Genomic DNA, 21,500 nt, shown 5'->3' on the forward strand with positions numbered 1-21,500 from the left:
AATCTGAAGTCCTTTTACAACTCCAAAGATGTCTTCATTCTGTGTTAGATCAGAAAAAAAACGTACTTTCCCAGTACCATATATCTGGGTTTAATCACCATCAAACTAGAGGAAACCTAGTGATGTTCTCAAATGTAAAGTGAAAGTATTTAGTCAGGTGTTTAATCTCTTTTAGAGTTAAAAAATACTTCTGGATATAAAGAATTTTTTTTCTATATGATTTAATTGTTGTGGAAGGTAATCCAACAAATTTATATGATATTTTTTAATACATCACCACACAACTGCTGTGGAAGAAATCAAAATCAGGCTAAGGCTGACTCAAAAAACTTAACCTAGGATTAGGAAGAAAGGAATAAATTAAGAGTTGTATGATCTATATAAAACCAAAAAGTGTTGAACTTTGAAATTAGGCACCTAGGTTTCTAAAGGATGCTAAAAACACTTAGTGTTGAAGATTGTGCCTGGCAGCACCTGAACAGAAAATTTCACTGGCTTTGGAAGGGTCTTACTGAAGCGTTATAATACTAGCTAGCAAAGACACTCCGGTAGCTTCTTCTTTTTCTTTGATTCAGAAAATAAATTAACTTATCCAGATGTTCCAAAAGCAGAGAAATCTCACACAGCATTTATTTGATTAGGAAAAGGTGAAGCAGCTTATTAAACATGAAGGAAAACCTTTAATTTAATGACGTAAATAAAATAGAGAGCTTCATTACAAGCCAGAATAATGAAACAGAAAGACTGGTGATATTTATTCAATTTCTTATCAATTGAAGAGGCTAGAAGATTATTTCTCAAAGGTGAATGACATAATGGTTACCTTTCTTATCCATTTTCTCAGTTTAACTTTAATTTATACACTTTATTCTTCTTATTCCTGATTTAGCACTACGAAAAGGATCCCAAAAAGAAGTGTTGTAAAAGACCAACATTTAAAGTTAAAAGTTCCATGTTTATCTTGTTAAAATATAGGATTATTCCAAACACCGACAAGTTTAATAATAAAAACTGGCAATAAAAAGATTGAAATATAGCTAGAAAAATCTCTAATCCTAACACTACAACAATATTCAATGAAACAATACAAAATACAGTAAGTGTGAAAACTTTTCAAAGAAAACAGGGATTATAACTTGACTAGAAGATAGATTTCTCAGAAAATATGCAAAACAATGTGTTTTTCCACTGATAAACATTTTAAATTGCATCTCAGAAATTAATGTTTGTTAAAATTCATTTTAATTAGTAAACTAAAAGGATACAGAAAAAATACGGATTTGGTATCTTAAATGTCTGTATTCTAGGAGTGCAAAGTCAACCTTAATGGGAAGAGAGAAAAAAAAAATTTCTCTTATCTTTTTATGTCCTTTATTTTCTTTCTCTGTTCTTATATGAGATAATAAGGCACATTGTAGCTGACTGGCAAAAGATATTATAATGACTTTTAAAAACCTTTATCATCAGGTGGCAAGATTTAGAATGACTAAATACACTAATATTATAATTTATCAGAGTAAATCACATTCATACCTGTTTATATAAAGACTACACATAAGTTATTTTATTATCAACTAATTATTCCATATCTTCCATATGTTCTTCAGATATTTTTTTTCCCCAACATTTTTTAAGAGTGGCATCATTGCTTCTGGACATGATAGCCCCTATGCTTACCTCATATTTTGTTTGTAACTCTAACTGTTCTTTTCACTCTAGCATTGTATTGTATAAGGAAAAATTGTTAATAATGTTCTGTCATCATCCTTTACACTTTTAGATGACTCTTTAAAGGATATTGTAAAACTTTATGTTTAATATGAGGAAAAATATTTCATATTTGCCTATAGCCCAGTTTTATAATGAATAACCTTGTATTTTCTTTCAAAAGATCATTAAAAGTTGAACTCATAACCCAATTTCCTTTGAATAAAAGTATCTTCTTTAAATAGTTCTTCCTTGTCTTCTTTTTTTAAATCTTAAAATTAACTACTTATTAATTTATGTTATACATAGAAAAATATTTTGTAAAATTCTGTATTTTTTAATTAAAAGTCACATGGAGCTACAGATCACATTCAATGTAAGGTCTTATCTACCTAGAATAGGACTTGTAAAACATTTAAGTGCAAAACTGAAATCTGCAGTCCTCCCGTTCATTTACTGTCTAATTCAGGAGGCACATAAAACAGTACCCTTAGGAAAAACAAGCACATAACTGGAGTACTTAAGCCCATGTTTTAGGCTGAATGAATTCTTTAAAATAAGTACAGAAGTTAGCTCTAACAGTCAACAAAAAGAGATAGGTGGCCTTAATAGAATCTTTCAGAGCAAGATTAATAAAAGTAAAAGGAAAGTTACAGACTCTTTTACTTAGAAGATATGGGAGATGATGGTTCACATCTTTAATTTAAATATGCCAGTGGTAAAAGGGTCAGGAAAAAAAATACTTAAAAAGGCAAAAACCCTCATTATGTGTTATAACCAACCCATTTTCACAAAGATGTGATGCATTATCACATTGTATGTCTCTAAGTAAGCATTAGCTGTACTCTCATAAAGAAATACATTTTCTCATGCCTCTCCACCCTTTCTCCTTTGGGAGATAAAGTTTTATAAGGGATGCTTATATTACCTATTGCAGTGTGAACCAGTGGAGTTGCATAAGGCTCAGAAGGTGTTTCACAACACAATTTTAAGTATAGTTTTCTAAAAGAATACAATTATTTAATAATTATGTTAACTGCTTATGTTGCTATTTCTTTTTTTTTTTTTTAAAATATTCTTCTCCTCAAAAGAGAAAATAATAGTCCAAAGTAAGTTTTAAATTGTTTGCATGCATTCCTTCTCACTTTTATTGAAATATATATTTTTGCGAAATGTGTAAATTGTCTTCCAGCTGATGCACAGATTAAAAAACAAGAAAACATGGAAGACATGGCAACAGCAGACACATCTTGATAGCCATTTAACAGCAAATGTACCCACTGATTGTACAGAAGTTACACATTCTCTCATATGCTAGATATTTCCTAATGCCATTCAATACTGGAAACATCATTTTAGTGCTTTCACTTCTATACTATCATAAATGAAGACCAGCATAAGCGACTGGCAGTAAAACTCTATTCTTTAGTTTGAAAATAAACCAAAACTTAATACTCTCATTTGTTCAAACATGTACTACTTTCTAGCTGAACTGCTGAAGTCAGGGGTCATGGGTTTTCTCATTCCAAGGCCAAATGTTCTGTCCAGACATTGTCTTTTCCCCTTGGCCAGTAAGGGCACATTTATGTCTTACTCCTGGAGCCTGTCAGACTTCTATAATGTCTACTCAATAATGTTATAAAATACAGTTTAAATTGAAAAAAGAGTTAATAATTCTTAGTTTAATAATTCCAATTATAATAAAATCAATATTTTTAAAATATGAAGATTGAGGTATCATAATTGTTTTTATGCTTTAACAAGTCTCAGATGGACAAAGACTTGTGTCTGTGAAAACTTTCATCAAGAAAACTCAGTTTAAACTTTATTTCTCCCTTATAAACCATTTGCATTCCAAGAAATATGCAATACTTTCAACCCCCTCTATATATTTAGTTTACTAGATTTCTGAGCAATTTATGATAATTCACATTAACAATTATGGAACTAGAACTTAATTTTTACAGATTATGATGACACTGGTTTTAAATGACAACGTAAGGAAATAATATGAGCGTCCCTTCCCAAGCGCATGTACAAAGTACACATTCACGCTGCAGAGCAATATAGTTAAGCTTTCAGAGAATGCCTACCTCAGAAGTAATAAGAAAATAATTTGAAATTATTATTTGCTAAACTAAAATCCTCATTTGAGAAGCAAGGAATTGCAGTGCAGAAGCAAACCTTAAGTCCATCTAGCATAGTTTTTGTTTCTGACAATATTCAATTCTCCATGTCTCATAAGAATGCACAGAAAAATCTAGAGTAGAAAACATTATGCTAACCTGTCCCACTGGTAAGTTATTTTCTAGCCCTTAGCAGTCTGTCCTGAAGCAGAATGACTGACCCTTCTTTCAGTTTTTTCATGTCGAATACCTGTATCTCAGTTAAATATTTAATTCCTCACAGCTTTTTCTGGTTTGACTAAGCTAAAAGCTATTGGGTGTTTTGCGTAGAAAATCTTTTGTCTCATCTTTCCAGATTAGTGTCACGGTCACTGAACATATATTCTCCAGTGAAAACCTGTAGCATCATTAACCTGTTATGATGGAAACCTTTTATTTCAGTCTGTTGTATATCTTCTTAGCTGGTTCATTATCTATGACACCACTTCAATTCTACACAACTACGTAGTTTTGTCATAACATCCCATACAAGAGTTTGTCAAAGCCTCTATGGGTCTAAAGGAATGTCAAAAATTTTGTTTCTGTGCTTGTAGTTTTTAGATCAAAGTCCAAGTAAAAACTTTATGATGGAAAATTTTATATGTTGCATTGTACAATGCCCTGGTTATCCTCAGATCAGAAAAAAGAAGGAAAAAAAGTAAATTGGAGCTTCTGGCAGCATCCTGAGTTCTTATAACCAATACAACTGACAAATATTAGTAGGAAAAATAAATCACTGCTGAGGAACATGATTCATAAAATATTTATGATTTATAAAAGCACATACTATTCTGATTTTAGCTGCTTGCATTATAGATTAGGATAAAGTTGCAGATCTTCAGCTAAAGCTGCATTACTTACACGCACAGAAACAAGTAAGCAAGAATCAGAAAGTATTCTGAGTTCTGAAGAAAAAATACTACCAGAAGTTACCTTCACATCTGGGGAAATGGTAGTTCCAATTTCTGTTGATTCCATGTTGGCAGGTGAGAACTGGCTGACCCCTCAAAACGTATCCAGGATAGCATTCAAATGATACTGACTGCCCTACACTGTAATCTGAATTGACTATATATCCATTCAGAAAAGGAGGAGGATCAGGGCAGTTCTGTAACTCATAAGCTGGAAGAGAACAGAAGTACTTTTTATTGCTTAGTCAGCTCTCAACACAAAAAGTAAACATTAATATAAATTCTGCAACGGTAAATATAAATTCTGCAATAGTAAGTAATAGGTAAACTCTGGAATGCCAAACTCCAGTAATAGAGTGATTAACACATAGCGAGAAATAAATCATCCATTGGGACAATCCAGATCTTGACAAAGGAATGAAAAAAATATTTCTAAAGAGAAAGCGTAGGAAAGATTAAAATCAGGAATAAAATGAAATATAGAGAGGAAGGTCAGAGAAACATTGGGTGCAAGGCATGAAGACGGAATATTGTGTTTCAATAGTTCATGTTGAAGCTTCAGATTAGGAAATTATATAAATTATGTGGATATTTTAAAATAAATTCTTAGGTTCAGACCTAGTGCCTAAAATCTGAGAATATATAATGTTATATACATAGGATAATATTCTATAAATATATAATATTTATAATAGGATAAAATTTTTTAACCAAGATACATAGAATTATTTAATAAATAAAATGGATATTCTTAGCATGTCACTGACACAATTTTATGAGTACATCAAATATTTTCATAAAATTTATTTATACTGTTTTAATATAAGATGTTAAGTCTGAAATAAAAACAATCTTTCTCTGAATGCAGCAGCATTGAATCCAAATGCTGCACACATTAATACTAAGAATTCAATTGACCAAAATAAACAGGTGGTCACTTTTCTGCTAAAATTCCCAAGATTTAAAATTGTTACAAATTTTTTCAAATATTTTTTTCCTATCCGAATAACAGGAAAAGATGTAATCAATTCCAAGTAAGAAATAGTAAAATTATTTAGGAAAAGAAACTTGTCCATGATGCCTGAAATTAAATGTATTTATCAAAAACACATATCTATTGAATGACCATGTTCACAGTGTAATTTCCAAAATTTGAAAATACTTTTTTTTATTTATATACAAGTATACTTATAAAATTAACAATGGCATAAGAACTTCAGACAACTTTTCTTCTGATAACATTCATGTAATACTCTATGTGTTATCTACTAGGAATGGATGCAACTGCAGCACAACAGAAAATGGAGTTTTTCAGCTCTGTGAGCACTATGTAGAAAAACAAACATTTCAGATCGAGGATAAGCTTATGTATTACTATGATGGCTTATATTTATTTGAGTGGAAATAATACAGTTTGTTTATTACTTGCATCAATTGTACAATGACTTCAGCAATAAATCAGCACACAACTAATCACAGAAATTGTTTAAATGTGTTTTCACATTTAAACAATATAGTGAGTATTCTACTAAGGTATAACAAAGTCGTTCATTCATTAAAATTTTATGAAATACAAAATTTTCAAAGTCCACTGGATTTTTTAATATATATTAAACAATGAAAAAAAAATAAATCCTATAAACAAAAAAGCTATAAAGTCACAGAGCATCAGAAAGATCTAGAAAAGTGACAGAAGGCTACTAAGAAAAAGTTCCTTCTAGATATATATCTCCGTACAAATAATTGTATTAATGATTCATCATATTTAATGTCAGGTTTTAGATTTTATGTTTTCAAAGATCTCAAAATATTATTCAATTAAATGTATTTAATTCATATAAATTAGTGTGATAAAAATTCAGAGGGATCTTTCCGTTATAGCATTTAATAAGATATAAATATAATTTAAAACTACATGTTTTCATACTGAAGATATATTTATTTCCTTATAATATTTGAATGATAAATAGTTCCACAGGAAGCAAAAAATAAAGTTTTATTTAAAAGTTACGTAGAATAATTCACAAACAACTTCACATAGATAAGATAACAAGTAAAAGCTATTTAAGAAACAATTATTGAGAAGATGAATGCCCTGCTTTCTCTGACCATTCTATTTACAGCTATGAAATACTTCTGTCAGAAGATAGGAAAGTCCAAATAAGAACAGTAATAGCAGTGTGCTTTATATTAACATGTGCTTTTAAGTCCGAGCTCTAAAAATACAGTAAGAGAGATGAAGAACGTATTCTTGAACAAAGTATTTTCTTATTTTTTCAATGCTAATCATTAAAATATGGACATGTTCATCCTAGAAATATATACTTATCAGATTATTTAAACAAGCCATTGCAGCAAGATTAAGCTAAACATATAATTTAGGTGTGCTTAAGTGCTTACTTAAAGCAAGTTTGTACTTAATTGCTTCACTGAAGTACAGCTACTGTCATGAGTTTTTTTAAACATTGCTGATTGCAGTCATGCTATAAAATAAATAGATTTATTTTAAGAAAGCCTCTGCTTTTTCCTAATTGATTAAGGAATCCAGAATTCAGTGTTCGTAACATTACAAAGATGGAAGAGATGTGGGGGTGCCAGAAATATTCTGAAATCCTCTAATAAGTCAGAACTCCCTTCCCAAAAATAACAAAAAATTAAGAGAAGAAAATGAAAACGTAACAATCGGAATTAATTGCTACTGGAAAGGAAATACAGAAGCTTTATTCTACCTTAATTATGATTCATTAAAATTTTGTGCTAAATCTAGTAATGGCTTATTAATTTTTAATGCTATTATTACTCCTGCTATCATTATTCATACAGTACTACTACAGATAATTTCATTATTAACATCTTTATACAAAATAGAGTACAAGAAAGATTATTTAAGAGTTTAGCACATATTAAGACTAATAATTTATATAAAAATCTACTTAGCAATTATATCAAAAACATAGTAGAAGCTTATTTTGGAGGGTCAGAGAATCTCAGAGATTTATCAACAAATTGCAGCACTACATTGCCCAATAGTTCCAATGTTTTTGGAGAAATGCCAATAAGTATTAAAACTTTCAAACTTTGATTGTACAGCCATTTGAGGAGACGAATACTCATGGAAAATATCGTTCTCTATTGGTTAATTTGTTGTAATACAGTATTCATAGGTTACATTTTAAACATACTTTATATGGTCTCAGATTAAGTTAGTCTTAAAAATTCATATCAGAAAAAAAATTATCTTGTTGATCTACATGAGAAGAAAACACAGGGACAGGTCAGGTGAAAGGAAATCCAAAAGTAGATCAACATCTCTTTGACCCCCTAATTTGCTCAACATCTCTTAAAGTCCCTTGGATTGCTAAAGGCAAAAATAAAGCCTACCTTTTAAAATTCTAGTTAGTGTTTATTCAGAGATGCATATGATTTTTTCTTATTGTAAGTAAGGTAAACAAAACACAACCAGAAACTTTGGGGGTTTGTTCTAGTATTTGTTTTAATAAGAATAGAACCTGTGCCTAAAGCAGATTACCATAAATTTGAAGGTCAGTCAGCCAGGGGTGAAAGCACTTTCACATAAGCAGAGCACAGTTTTGTTTTGTTTTCTTTTTTAAAAGGTATAAAATGTGAAGATACTCTCTGCTTGTGACTTCTGGTATAAATCCTATAGATGACTCATAAATTCTTGGAGTAACTATAAGTCAGGTGATCCATCTGACTATGATATGATTTAGAGGCCACTCAGGAAATATGCTTCATAGTTTTAATAAAAATATGAATTATATTCTTCTCTATTCTTTTGATATATGCAACAACTATACCTGATTTAACAGAGCAATTCATTATTCAGTCATCACTTTCAAATATTACTCACAAATCCTGATGTCACACCTTACATAAGAAAGCTTTTTTTATGAGTGTCATGCCCAAAGACATGTTTGATAATGAGTTTTAAAAAATCATATACCGTTCACATGAGAAAAAAATGTAGTGGGACCCTGAAATGAAGACCAAAGTAAAGTAAATCTGAGAAAGGTTTAATTCCAGTGTTGGCAGCAGTCAAATACTTGAATTTTAAAATTATCTCATATTGACTTTTGCCATTTCTTTGTGCAGTATATTTTCCACTGGTAAGAAAAGAATGTAATCCTCGAAAGAAATTTAATTGATCTTGTGCTACCTTGCTTTTATGATTCAGATGTATTTTCCTTCTTATATTAACATGGTGACGTATTGCCTTTGCAAGTGCCACATATATCTATAACACTCCAACACGAAATAACTTTACTGAAAAATTGTCTTAGCAGAGTTGAGCACACAAACAATCAAATTTTAGGAAAGATTACAATTAAGGGTACTTAAACTTTAATTTAGTCTTATTGTGTATTCCTCCAGTATCATGTTGTGCATAACTACAGACTCAAGAATAAAATCCACTTCTCAGACTAGACTAGAATGGGTTGGGTTGGGTTGGAAGGGACCTTTAAAGATCACCTAGTTCCAACCTCCCTGCCATGGGCACAGACATACTTCATTAGACCAGGTTGCTCAAAGGCCCATCCAGTCTGACCTTGAACACTTCCAGGAAGGGGGCATCCACAGCTTCTTGGACAGGCTGGAACGATGGGCTGAGGCCAACTGGAGGAGTTTCAATAAGGCCAAATGCCGGGGGCTGCCCTTGGGCCACAACAACCCCCAGCAGCGCTACAGGCTTCGGGAGGAGTGGCTGGAGAGCTGCCAGTCAGAGAGGGACCTAGGGCTGTTGATTGACAGCTGGCTGAACAGGAGCCAGCAGTGTGCGCAGGTGGCCAAGAAGGCCAATGGCATCCTGGCTTGTGTCAGCAATAGCGTGGCCAGCAGGGACAGGGAAGGGATCTCACCCCTGTACTCGGCACTGCTGAGGCTGCCCCTCGATTCCTGTGTTCAGTTTTGGGCCCCTCACTCCAAAAAGGACATTGAATGACTCGAGCGTGTCCAGAGAAGGGCAACGGAGCTGGTGCAGGGTCTGGAGCACAGGTCGTACGAGGAGCAGCTGAGGGAACTGGGGGTGTTTAGTCTGGAGAAGAGGAGGCTGAGGGGAGACCTCATGGCCCTCTACAGCTCCCTGAAAGGAGGCTGCAGAGAGCTGGGGATGAGTCTCTTTAACCAAGTAATAAGAGATAGGACAAGAGGTAATGGCCTCAAATTGCGCCAGGGAAGGTATAGACTGGATATTAGGAAGCATTTATTTAAGGAACAGATTGTTAGGTGTTGGAATGCGATGCCCAGGGAGGTGGTGGAGTCCCCATCGCTGGAGGTGTTTAAGAGTAGGTGTTGACAGGAGCGCTGAGGGATATGGTGTAGTTGGGAACTGTCAGTGCTAGGTGAATGGTTGGACTGGATGATCTTCAAGGTCTTTTCCAACCTAGTTGATTCTGTGATTCTCTGGGCAACCTGTTCCAGTGTCTCACCACCTTAATCTTAAAATATTTCTTCCTTATGCTCAATGTAAATCTATACTATTTTGGTTTATAATGGTTACCCCTCATCTTGTAATTAAAGACCTTGGTAAAAAGTCTCTCTCCATCTTTCTTACAAGACCATTTTAAGTATTGAAAGGCCACAATAAGGTTTCCCTGGAACCTCCTCTTCTCCAGGCTGAACAACCCCAATTGTCTCAGTCTTTCTTCAAAGAGAGATATTCCAGCGCTCTGATCATTTTTGTAACCCTCTTCTTGACCTGCTCTAACAGATCCATGTCTTTCTTGTGCTGGGAGCACCAGAGCTGGATGCAATACTCCAGGGCTGGTGTCATGAGAGCAAGCAGAGGGGAAGATTCACCTCTCTCAACCTGCTGGTCACGCTTCTTTTTTATGGAAGCCCAAGATATGATTTGCTGCACCCCAGGACAGGACTAGCAATCTGGAAACTCAGTTTATTGCCTTAGGCACCAAAGAACATTAATTTTTCCAGATGCAATATCTCAGGATTAGAGTCACAGAACATGGTTTAATTTTGTCACGAGTTAGAAATTCATTTGCCAGGAGGCCCCCCAAAAGATCTTATTTTATTTCCATTAGTGTTCTCCCCTTAGGACATATTCTGAAACCATTTTAGATATATAGTAGTTTTTCAACAATCCAGTTTTCCTCTGTGGTTCCTGTGACTCAGAAGCTCCATCATAATTGTCTTTTTGCTAGATAAAGGTCATCAGACTTAACATGTTCAAAGCATGTTGTGTATATACATGAGTGTGCTTGTGGAAGAAAGGCAGTGCAATTAGAACTTTTTTCTGTGTTTTCTGGAACATGTTGCTCTCCAAATACAAAAGGGTAAGATTCTCACCTTATATTAAACTTTATGCTACACTGAAATTCAGAACAGACTGAAAATGCTCTTAGAGTTCTAGTAATAGGAACTAGGATTCCCCCAATAAAAATAACACAAAGAAAACTTTTTATCTGCTTTCCTTAAAGAAGCCCTAGTTCTAAATGGAAAGCTATGCAGAAAAAAAGATATTCCAGAAATATTAAAGGCTGAGGTAACTGTCATAACATAGCCAATGATTAAAAACCTCAAATATGTCTTAACCATTAGACTAACTATATTTTTCTGTGTACTAAATTCTGTTATGAATCTCTTAGAGGACAAAAAACCCTATTTATTTCTTCTGATCCATCATATATCTTGAGTCATTCCAGCTATATGCAGAGAATCCCAAGCCTGTAATTAGCTAACTTGGCTTGCCAATCAAATTTTTGTGACTGTTATTCTTCTCCTCAGACCTAGTGTGCATAGACTGTTTACATCTCAGAAACTGAGTCGACAGATATGAGCATTTCAGAAGCTCAAGATTGCCAGTCAAATGCAATTTAGAAATGTTCTTCTACGTATTTCTAGTTTCTTCCTGTCTTTGTTGGTTTTCATAGGTGGCAAAACCACAGTGGTGATAACAAAGAGACACCCCTTCTCAGTGCTTCTGCTTTTTTAATTAAACAGTACAATAATTATTTCAACAACAGAAAAAAGCATAATTAAACTTTAAGATGTTATTTTAAAAATCAGGCACTTTTAAAGTCCTCTCATTCTCTTACAAACAAATAAAAATAATGTCTAATAAAGTTTATCTTAACTGCTTCAGACGATAGTTTGAGTAATCAGCATGAACTTCCTTCTTGCCACAAGTGAAACAAGAGGTTTCACAACACAACAAATTCAGTAACTCAGTGTTGAACAGAATGGAATACCCACCATTCCTTGTGTAGTGCAATTGCAAAGATGAAGTGATAACAAAACATGGAAACATCAGAGCATAAAACAAGGATCTGACTGGTGATGGTACTCAGAGCTGTAACTTCCCTAGGGTTCTGCTAAAGAGACAAAGCTTTTTATTGCATTCAGAAATACGTAGTACCTAAGTGATTTAGATTATCTATTCAAATCCTGTGCTATGAGAATTCAAAGGCTGGTGCTTAAGAGCAGCACTAGCTCCTTTCAAGCATGTGAAGCAAATATTTTACTGTTCTCAGTATGCATACACTTTTATTCCTCCAAAATAATGTGCTCAGAGTACAATCCCAGGCTATACTAAGCTTCAGTCTCGTAAGTATTTTTTGTCTTCAGAAATTCAGTAGAAAAACTTAGAAATAGCATTATTGACTCTATTATTCACTATACAATATTCATATTCTTTGCTTTCCCCTGAGATGAGGGGTTATCAAAAAGACTTATCCTTCATAAAATGCTAAGATATCTAGAAAACTTAATTTTTTGTGATATGGAAGTTTTCTGGAATAAGCATTAACAATCTCCCTTTATTTTTAGATTGGTATCTTTATAATAAGGCATCTATCTTGCAAAAAAAATCTGCTACTCTTAATGCCATTACTTGTGTTCTAGTTAGTAGAAATGACACTTTCTTCCACTTATGAAAAAGCAGTCCTTGAATTGAACCAAGTTTAGTACCATTTATTGAAAGCAAAAATTTAATCTTAAATCCATTTTAATATAAACAAGTACATTTTAAAAAATCAGATGAGGATTAAGCTATGCAGTCTTATGGGCACTTTCTAATATGCAACACATCCATTAGGACACTAGAATGGGTTTCGTGAATGTGACTACAACTATGGACTCTTTTCGCCCACTCATTTATTTTTAAGGGATATCAAATTCATTATTAGAAAACTGGTGCTTTTTAATTTATAGACCTTTTTTTTTTTTTTTCCAATTATAGTATATTAGGACATCCTAAAATGGGATCAATTAGAAGCAGTCTGAAAAAAAAATCTATTGAATGTATAAAAGTGTCAGGTCCTCAGATCCATCTGCTTTGTTTTACAAATTAATTTCTATAAAAATGGCAGAAGTGGACAAGAGGAAGAGTACTGAGAAAAATTAATCTTTTTAATAATCTGTATAAATTTGTTCTAATTCGTTGCAGAATTTAGTATGTGTGCACTACATCTACTTGCAGTGTTATATACCCTCCAGTCTTACATACAACCGTTACCTAGCCCTGACAACTATTTTTTCCTTTTAATTTGAAATGCCTATTTTAGATGAATTTAGAGATTAAATACTTTTGAAATATGCTTCTTGGAAATTCTAAATTCTTACTGATAGGCTTCAAGACTATTTTGTTGGATATGGCAACTTTTAGGTTTACTGGTCAGGGGAATGTTTGAATTCAGCTCGTTGCTTTGTCAGCAGTTGAACAAAGAAAGTCTCCTTTTTTTGTATGTATACTACTTTGTATCTACATATCTATATGGTTTCTGTTTACCTATATCTGGGCACTACATTCTAATAAGCAGATACAATGATGATTAAGCCTTTTCTGGATTACTTTACCTTATTTGCAGCATCTCCAAGACCTTGAAACACAATAAATAAGTTTAAATAAACTTATTTAATTAAATTTAATAAATAAATTCTGAACGTGACACCCACGTCAGCCTCTCATATTTTATCTCCCTCTCACATCTACATCCCATGGATAGCAGTAAGGCAAGACACAGTGTGTATTAAACTGAGTGTGACAAGGAATATTCTAACTGGGTAGCTAGCAAGCTAACCTGAATTTGTATCTGTTGAGTAATGCTGCATCTTTACCTAAATAACGGCACTATTTCGGGACCCTTTCATCCTCATTAGCAATATTCCTTTTAAATATTTCCAGGAACTGTGAAATTTGGTTGAAATTGGTCAATGGTTTCAAAATTACATAACAGAAGTATATCAAGAGCATGAGTCAGACATCACAACAGTATAAGTCTTGTCATCCAAGAAGATCAGACTAAGACTTGTTTAACAGTTATTTGACTTACTGAAAGGAAAACACGATTTCGAACAGAGAAGAAAGAAGAAGTAAAGACAAACATTTTGGAGTAGTGAAGAATTATCTTTTAAGTCTAGTTTCAGCACCTGCAGACTGACTAAGAGGAATAAAGAGAAATCCAGAAGTATAATATCAAAAGAAGTAGGAAAATCCAGAGACAATCTGGAAGACAAGATAGTATCAAGGGCAACAGATGCGGGACTGGAAAAGTCAGCTATCAAAAGTAACATATACTTTGTATAAAGAAAAATAAAGAAAAATTAAAATTGCTCAACTATAAACCACTGGCATTTTCTGTCAGAGCACATCAGAGGAATGTTGAATACACTGAATTATAATACTTGGAGAAGTTTTTAGATTATGAATATCTTGAATTAAGAGTACAATTTCCTAGATGTTCTCAATCATGCTGAGCAAGTTAGTTGTGCTCAATAGTTGGAAGCTATAAAATACGATAATCTTAGAATTACCAAAGGAGAAATGTTAACAATAGACATGCCTATGCAATCTGGGATCTCAGAGGCAACAGAGAGAAGTTGTGCTATCTGAAGAAAAATAAACACATTCAAGATATTCCATTTTTAAAGAACAAAAATCCAAAATCTGCTTGAAAATAAGGTATATGGAAGAGGGAAAATAAGTCAATTAGAAGTTTATTAGACTGAGTTTAGCTGGTAGATCCTAATGACTTAAAGACCAAACATGACAGTGTTAGCAACTTTCAACATTAGAAAAAAAAATCAATAAATAATAAGCACCTTGTATTTTTTTTTTCCCCAATATCTTTTTATTTGAGTGGGTTATGTTGTGTTTTTTCAAAATTTTAAAACCTGGTATTTTTTAATGTAGAGACTAAAATACTGTGCTTCCTCAAAACAGTATTCATGAATGAGTCATGGCATAGTCTCTTTATAAGTAAGGAATATTACATAAAGATGAACTGTGTCAGTTTTCTATAATGGAGAAATTGTTTTGCCTCTCACTCATGTGGAAAATAAAACTGGATGAATGTATATGCATTCAGTAATTCAACAACACAACTACACCTATAACTACACATATTGAGAAACAAGGTAATATTAGTTGTATTTTTTATTTGAAATTAGAATTATTCAAATATCAGTTAATTTATCCGTATCTTTCTTCTGAATTTTCTATCATTATAACTATTTGGACTAATAGCTAAAATTAATAAAATTCTTATAAAATTATTATTTTTTTTGAGAATTTAGTATCAAAACTCCACAGGCAATAGAGAGATGTGACCCCTTCACGGGCATGGTTTACAGCATTAGCCTAATTCAGGTGCTCAGAATCTTCCTCTCTATCCACTGACTCTGTAGATATGATCTAACTATAACTGTATACAGGCACGTATGCAAATAAATACTGTACTGGGCCAGGCTATGGTAGAATTAGGTTTCTTTATAGCAGCTCATATGGTGCTGAGTTTTAGATTTGAGACTAAAACAATACTGCTAACACTGCTCTGGCTTTTGCTGAACAGTGCTTGCACAGCATTAAGGCCATCTCTGTTTCTCATTCTGCTCTGCCAGTGAATAGATTGGGAGTGTGCAACAGGTTGGTAGGGAACACAACCAGGCAGATGACCTGAACTAACCAAAGATATATTCCATACCATATAAAATCAAACTCAGCAATAAAAAGGGAAAGAGGGAAGATTTAGGGACCTTAGCCATCATTTCCTTGGGAACTGGGTAGGCATCAGTTTGCCTGTGGGAGGTGGTGATCAATTGTCTTTGCATCACTTGCTTTGCTTTCTTTTCTTTTTCTTCCCCTTATCCTTCACTTATTAAACAATAATTTTTTTTTTATTTTGGTCCTCGAGCTTTCTTGCCTTTATTATTCCTTTCTTCTTCCTCCCATCCCACTGGGGGTGGGAGGGAAGTGAGAGAGCAGCTGCATGGTGCTTAACTGCCCACTGGGATTAACCCACAACACATACATGTTTATACTAACATAAAGGCTTATATATGTATGTATGAAAACTTAAACAAGTTATCTAAATTAAGAGTCTAGAATAAGGTGGCATGAATATCCCTCACTGCAGTTAGATGAGAATTAAGCCATCTGTTCCATTTTGTTAAACTGTTCAGATCCTGCAATGGGGTTTGACAGTTTTCAGTAAGACTATTTTAACATTTTAGAAATATGAACAAATTAATAATGTTTTATTGTCACTAATGGGGAAAAAACAAACACTGAAGATGAAGAAAAAAGTCAGCAGCAGAAGACCACAAAAAGTTCACACATTCAAATACTGAATATATGCATTTTAAAATACAGATACGGGATGTGTGTTATCTGGAAATGTCCTGTATATCTTCAAAGTCTAGACTGCAAAAATATAACAAGAATTATAAAAAATTTCACCTAACATTTAAAATAACTCATAATATATTTTGAAATCTTCCTTCATTACATTAAATATAACAAGGTTATATAAATTGGAAAACAAGACAGTGAATATTGGCAGTATTTTCCAGTAACAATATACTTTAATGGGATGGAAAGGGGTATCAGCTATGTGGCTTTTGGCAAATGACATCACCTCGTCTTAAACTTTTTACATCAGTAAAATAAAGATTCCAACTCAACACAATTTCAGTTGTAAAAAAGTTCAGCCAATGGATTAAACAATCCACAGATTTAAAAATGCTATATAGTATATGCCTAATATATTTTTTAGAATTAAAAAAAATACTTATTTTTCCTTTTTAACCATAAAGTTCATTGTGCTAATTCCTACTTACCTTGGTATGTTAACTTAAATCCTTGCCTGTTTTCTGAGTGATCACTGTAAAAATGGACAAGTGTTTCATGAGTAGTACTTAGCAAGGGTGATGGGAGTTCCATTCCACTAAACTGGCCGATCACAGAGCTGGTGTGGTAAGGCCCATTCTGAATTTCAAGGAAATCATGATTTGCTTCAGTAGAGAAATTCAGAAACTGAATGTGTGCACCTGCAGCATTAAGAAAGAAAGAAAAACCCAGGGTTGGTATAAATCATGTTGCTCGGTGCTACAGCATACAGATACAAAAAACCAAACCAAAACAAAACAAAACAAAAGACTTAATAATTGTTGTAGGCATTCTGTTTATATTTTAGTCATCATTCAAAGTGGGATGCTTAAATTAAGGAAATAGCCACTAAGTATTGCAAGAGTTCAAGCTGCTAATTTTTTGTTTCCCAATAAATATCATAACCATACATGAAGGGACCAATTAAATGAAGTCACAAAGTCAACAACCAGATATTTATCAGGTTCCTAAACCAGCAAAGAGAAACACTCAAGGGAGGGGCACATCACAAACCCTGCTGTGTCATGGCATTGTCAGGACTCTGATAAAAGAGCATTACTGTAGCTGGGCTAGGCCTCTAATAGATGCTCAGGATCAGCTCAGCACCCAGGAAGATTACTAACAGAGCTACCTCTCAGAGGCAGTTTACCTACCTAGTCCCAACTATCTACTCTAACTTGGTTTTCCTGACCCAAGTCACCTACATTCGCCTCGTCTTCCCTCCAGCTTGGGCCATTCTACTCTATATTCAGCACTATATGATGCGCTGAAATCCAGACTGGTGACAGTTACTTAGGATCATTTGCCACAAACCCTCTCCAAAAGCCAAGTGGTCAAACCAGGTCTTTCTCACAAAATGAAAGGGAGCAAGATGACTCCCAGAATTCTGAACAGTTTGAAGTATAAATACAATCTCATGGGAAGAGCTGTTTTTAAGTTCTGTCGCTTCATGTGGACTAAGGACCTGGAATTCAGGCTCCTCAAATTATGTGTATATATAATATCAAATGAGAGATAAGGGATGAACCCCTGGTTCAAATAGTGCCAAGTAACTTGCGACCACACTGCTTGGACCTAACCTTGCTCTGGTAGACTATGAAGAATGAACTGGAATGGAATAAAACAGAATTACTGAATGAGCCAACAAAGCAGTGTGAAATGTTCAATGCCTTAACTCTCTGCTTAACATTCTTATTTAGCAGTAGAGGCATTTTTCATTCCAGGGAAGTAACTTTCAGATTAATCACCAGGCTAAGTCAGTCACTCAGTCTTGCTTTATAGCTCATTTCTTTGCCATTGTGATTCGATAACTAGTCACATGTATAAAAGGGATATTTCTTTTTTCTACAGGAGAAACTAAATAAGCTACCAAATAAACTGGTTGTTATAGAGCACTCATAAGAATATGGGATATTTCTACTCAGTACCTTCTCTGACCTATGCAGAGTGGGACATATGAAAACAAGTATTTCGGCTGATGAATAAGAGAACTTATTCCAGTGCTATCAATAGAGAGGCACATGCAGGACATACTGAAGTCTCAATATCAGCTGTCTCTTCTATGATGTTGGATAGTTAGCCTGACTTGAATGAACTCACTAATTTTACAATGATCTCAGGATTTAACATGAGGTAGGACACCAAAGAACTTGGAAACATCTTGACTTCAGTAACAGCATTTAGTGATTCCGATCAGAGGCTGGATATCAGCAGCAAAGAAATTCTAAAGAACTGAGCAGCCACTTAGTATTACACTTAAGCTGCTAAAGTGACAAGCAGATAATTGAATTTGACATATGTATATAGATTCTAAATTAGTGTTTAGTTATTTAAATAAGACTAGCCTACTGTTCTGAAATAGTCTATGATATGAGCCACAGAGTACTTTTAAATTTGAGTAATTCTGATTTAATTACTGAGAAGGAATTTATACGACTATTTGTAAATACTCAGTATAGAAAGCTTTGTGTTTTAAAAGTAAAAAGTAGATTTACCAGTAGCTTTAAAAAATTTACCCCCCCTAAAATAGCCACATTTTAAACACAAACAAAAAGATTTTTTTTTCCAAAAGGTTTTTCAAAGTTGCTAATTTCAATTCGAGGATACTGTATGTGTCACTCAAGCCCTAACTCTAAGCTTATACAACTTATATTTGTCAATTGAATATGTCAAAGAAAAAGTTTTCTACACTAAAACACTTCTTACATAAAATTATATAGAATAAGACTGGTAACTACAGAAAATAAATCATTATCTGGTCATACTATAATTATACTACTTCCTGCTACATTCTCAACAGGAGTTTCACTCTCACTTGAATTGACTCTAAATAATGAAAATTCCAAACTGAGTTAATCTTTATTCCAAATGTTAATCAATTAACAGCTACCTGAAGTCATTGTTAAATCACCACAACTCACTTGAAGATGTGTACTTTCCATCTATTTAAAATGTTTTTTTTTTTTTTCAGTAGTGTCTTCTTTTACATGATCAGTATATCTTCATGTAATGAACAGAGCACTATACTCTGGGATACATTTAGCTCCCACAATATTATTGCTGAACTTTGTTTAAGCACTTCTGTGTGCTTGCACTAAGTCAAAATATCTTGGGCATCTTTCAGATACAAATTTTGAATAAATAGATGGGAATAAAGGAATACTTACTGAGAGATTAAGTCACTGTGAGGTTAATTATTTCAGTAAAATTTGAATCATTACATGTTCCCGAGTGTCCTCTGGATCAATTTTTGTACACAGTGCTAATCTTTAACTCATTCACTATCACATTAAAAACCTTCCCCCAAAAAATCCTAGAGCATTATTCAATTTTGGAAATATTTTCTATATTTCAATGGTTTCATGTATTTATTTTGACACAACAAAATGAATATAGACAAACAGCTCTTAGGTAGACAAGTCTATATTTGTAAATAAAATATTATCCAAGACTTTGCAGTGGAAATTCTCTGTGAAACATCACATCAATCACAGTTTTTAAACCTGGTGTAAAGTCATTATGTTGACAAGGACTTTGGGAAAAAGATCCCTGTAGCAACTTTATGGTAAAAAATATCCTCTGCTACTATTTTTGAAAGCAATGATAGATCAGTGGTATGAACACCCTGAACCTGCTAAATCCCTTGCTGAACAAAACCATAATCTTTCCTATTTATAGGATTACCACTACCAAAGACTTTCTGAGAAGTGAGAGGGATAATAATAAGATACAAGACACTCGTGTAATCAATCCATGAAACATTGTCTACATGGAAAAGCTTAAAGAAAATGAGCAAGTCTGAGAAATAATGAAGGGCTGTTTTTAAAAGGAAGCATCGTAGTAACCTAATTAGGATAACATCGCCCCAGAACAGTTGCTTATCATTTATATTTTCTGCAAATGGATCTGTAGAATGCCAAAATTATCTAAGGATGTCCTGTATATGGTCATACTAAGGCTATAAGAATATCTGAGACTACTAAGGCTATCCATAATTATGAGGTATCAGTCTCACCAGGTATGCACCGATAAAGGGTACTAGTTTAAACAGTAGAACATTATTTCTACAAATTAGTTTAATGAAATACACTCTATATAAGTAGTACATCTTACTACAAAAATCCCTCTTATAAAATGCAAATACAAATAATGAAAAATATATTCATTTCCAGAGATGGGTATAATAATAATTAATAATAAGTTTTTAAAATTAATTTTATAATTTGAGCACTAGCATTGAATTCACACTATGGGGCATAATGTTTCACAGCAAGAAAACTTATTCCTCTTTTATTTCTGATAATGATAGCAGATTGTGTTTTATACATGCATTTATAGGTCCCTTATTATCCATGATTACCTTTACAACCTAATTAGTATTTATTTGTGATAATATTTTCTGTATGACAACAGTTTCAATGCAAACTTAGAAAGTTTCTAAACTGACAACTGTTACCTGGGATTTAGAATATAGTTTTAGAATACTTTTAAACAAATTCATAGTGCTAGAAATAAGGTTTTGTCAATTTTCACAGAACATAAGAAATACTGTTAAAAAGTCACTTGAGGGACAAGTGACAAAGAATATTAAATGGAAGACCACTAATTAATTTAGAAGTTACATTATCTATTTCATCTGATATATCTTCATGCAGCAGATTTCATTTACTCTGAAATCACTTACTGAGACAGGATGAGTTTTACAAATAACAAGATGCTTTGACAAAGATATTTTACAATTACCAACTATTTTTAAAGAAAAAGATAGCACATAATTATGAAGGGCGTTCACAATACATTCACTGGATAAAATCTATTTCATAATGGAAGCTAGAATATTCTTATATATATTTAAATCTGATGATTACAAATAACAGCTCTTCAAACATAAGTTTACTTACCATATCCAACAGGCAATAAAATTTTCCATGTACAATCTAAATTACTAGGGTAATTTCCAGGAAAACCTGGGCTCAGGATCACACCACCCATGTTTGTCAGTGTTCCACCACATTTAGCTATTAAAAATAAAAGAAAGTCATTGTATCTTTGAATATGATTATTTCTTAATATCTGTCA

At 33.2% G+C, this 21,500-nt stretch overlaps 1 protein-coding gene across 1 annotated transcript in view; it reads right to left on the reverse strand.

Annotated features, from left to right (window-relative positions):
* Positions 1-21,500, reverse strand: part of CSMD1 (CUB and Sushi multiple domains 1) — a 1,262,314-nt gene that overhangs the window by 138,300 nt on the left and 1,102,514 nt on the right. The window contains exons 40-42 of the mRNA XM_074922368.1: positions 21,323-21,439; positions 16,874-17,083; positions 4,806-4,994 (exon numbers count right to left, since the gene is read on the reverse strand). Of these exons, the coding sequence (XP_074778469.1) occupies positions 4,806-4,994; positions 16,874-17,083; positions 21,323-21,439 (516 nt within the window). The remainder of the gene's footprint in view (positions 1-4,805; positions 4,995-16,873; positions 17,084-21,322; positions 21,440-21,500) is intronic.

The sequence above is a fragment of the Athene noctua genome, chromosome 1 (genome assembly GCF_965140245.1).
Source record: "Athene noctua chromosome 1, bAthNoc1.hap1.1, whole genome shotgun sequence".
Lineage (NCBI taxonomy): Eukaryota > Metazoa > Chordata > Aves > Strigiformes > Strigidae > Athene > Athene noctua.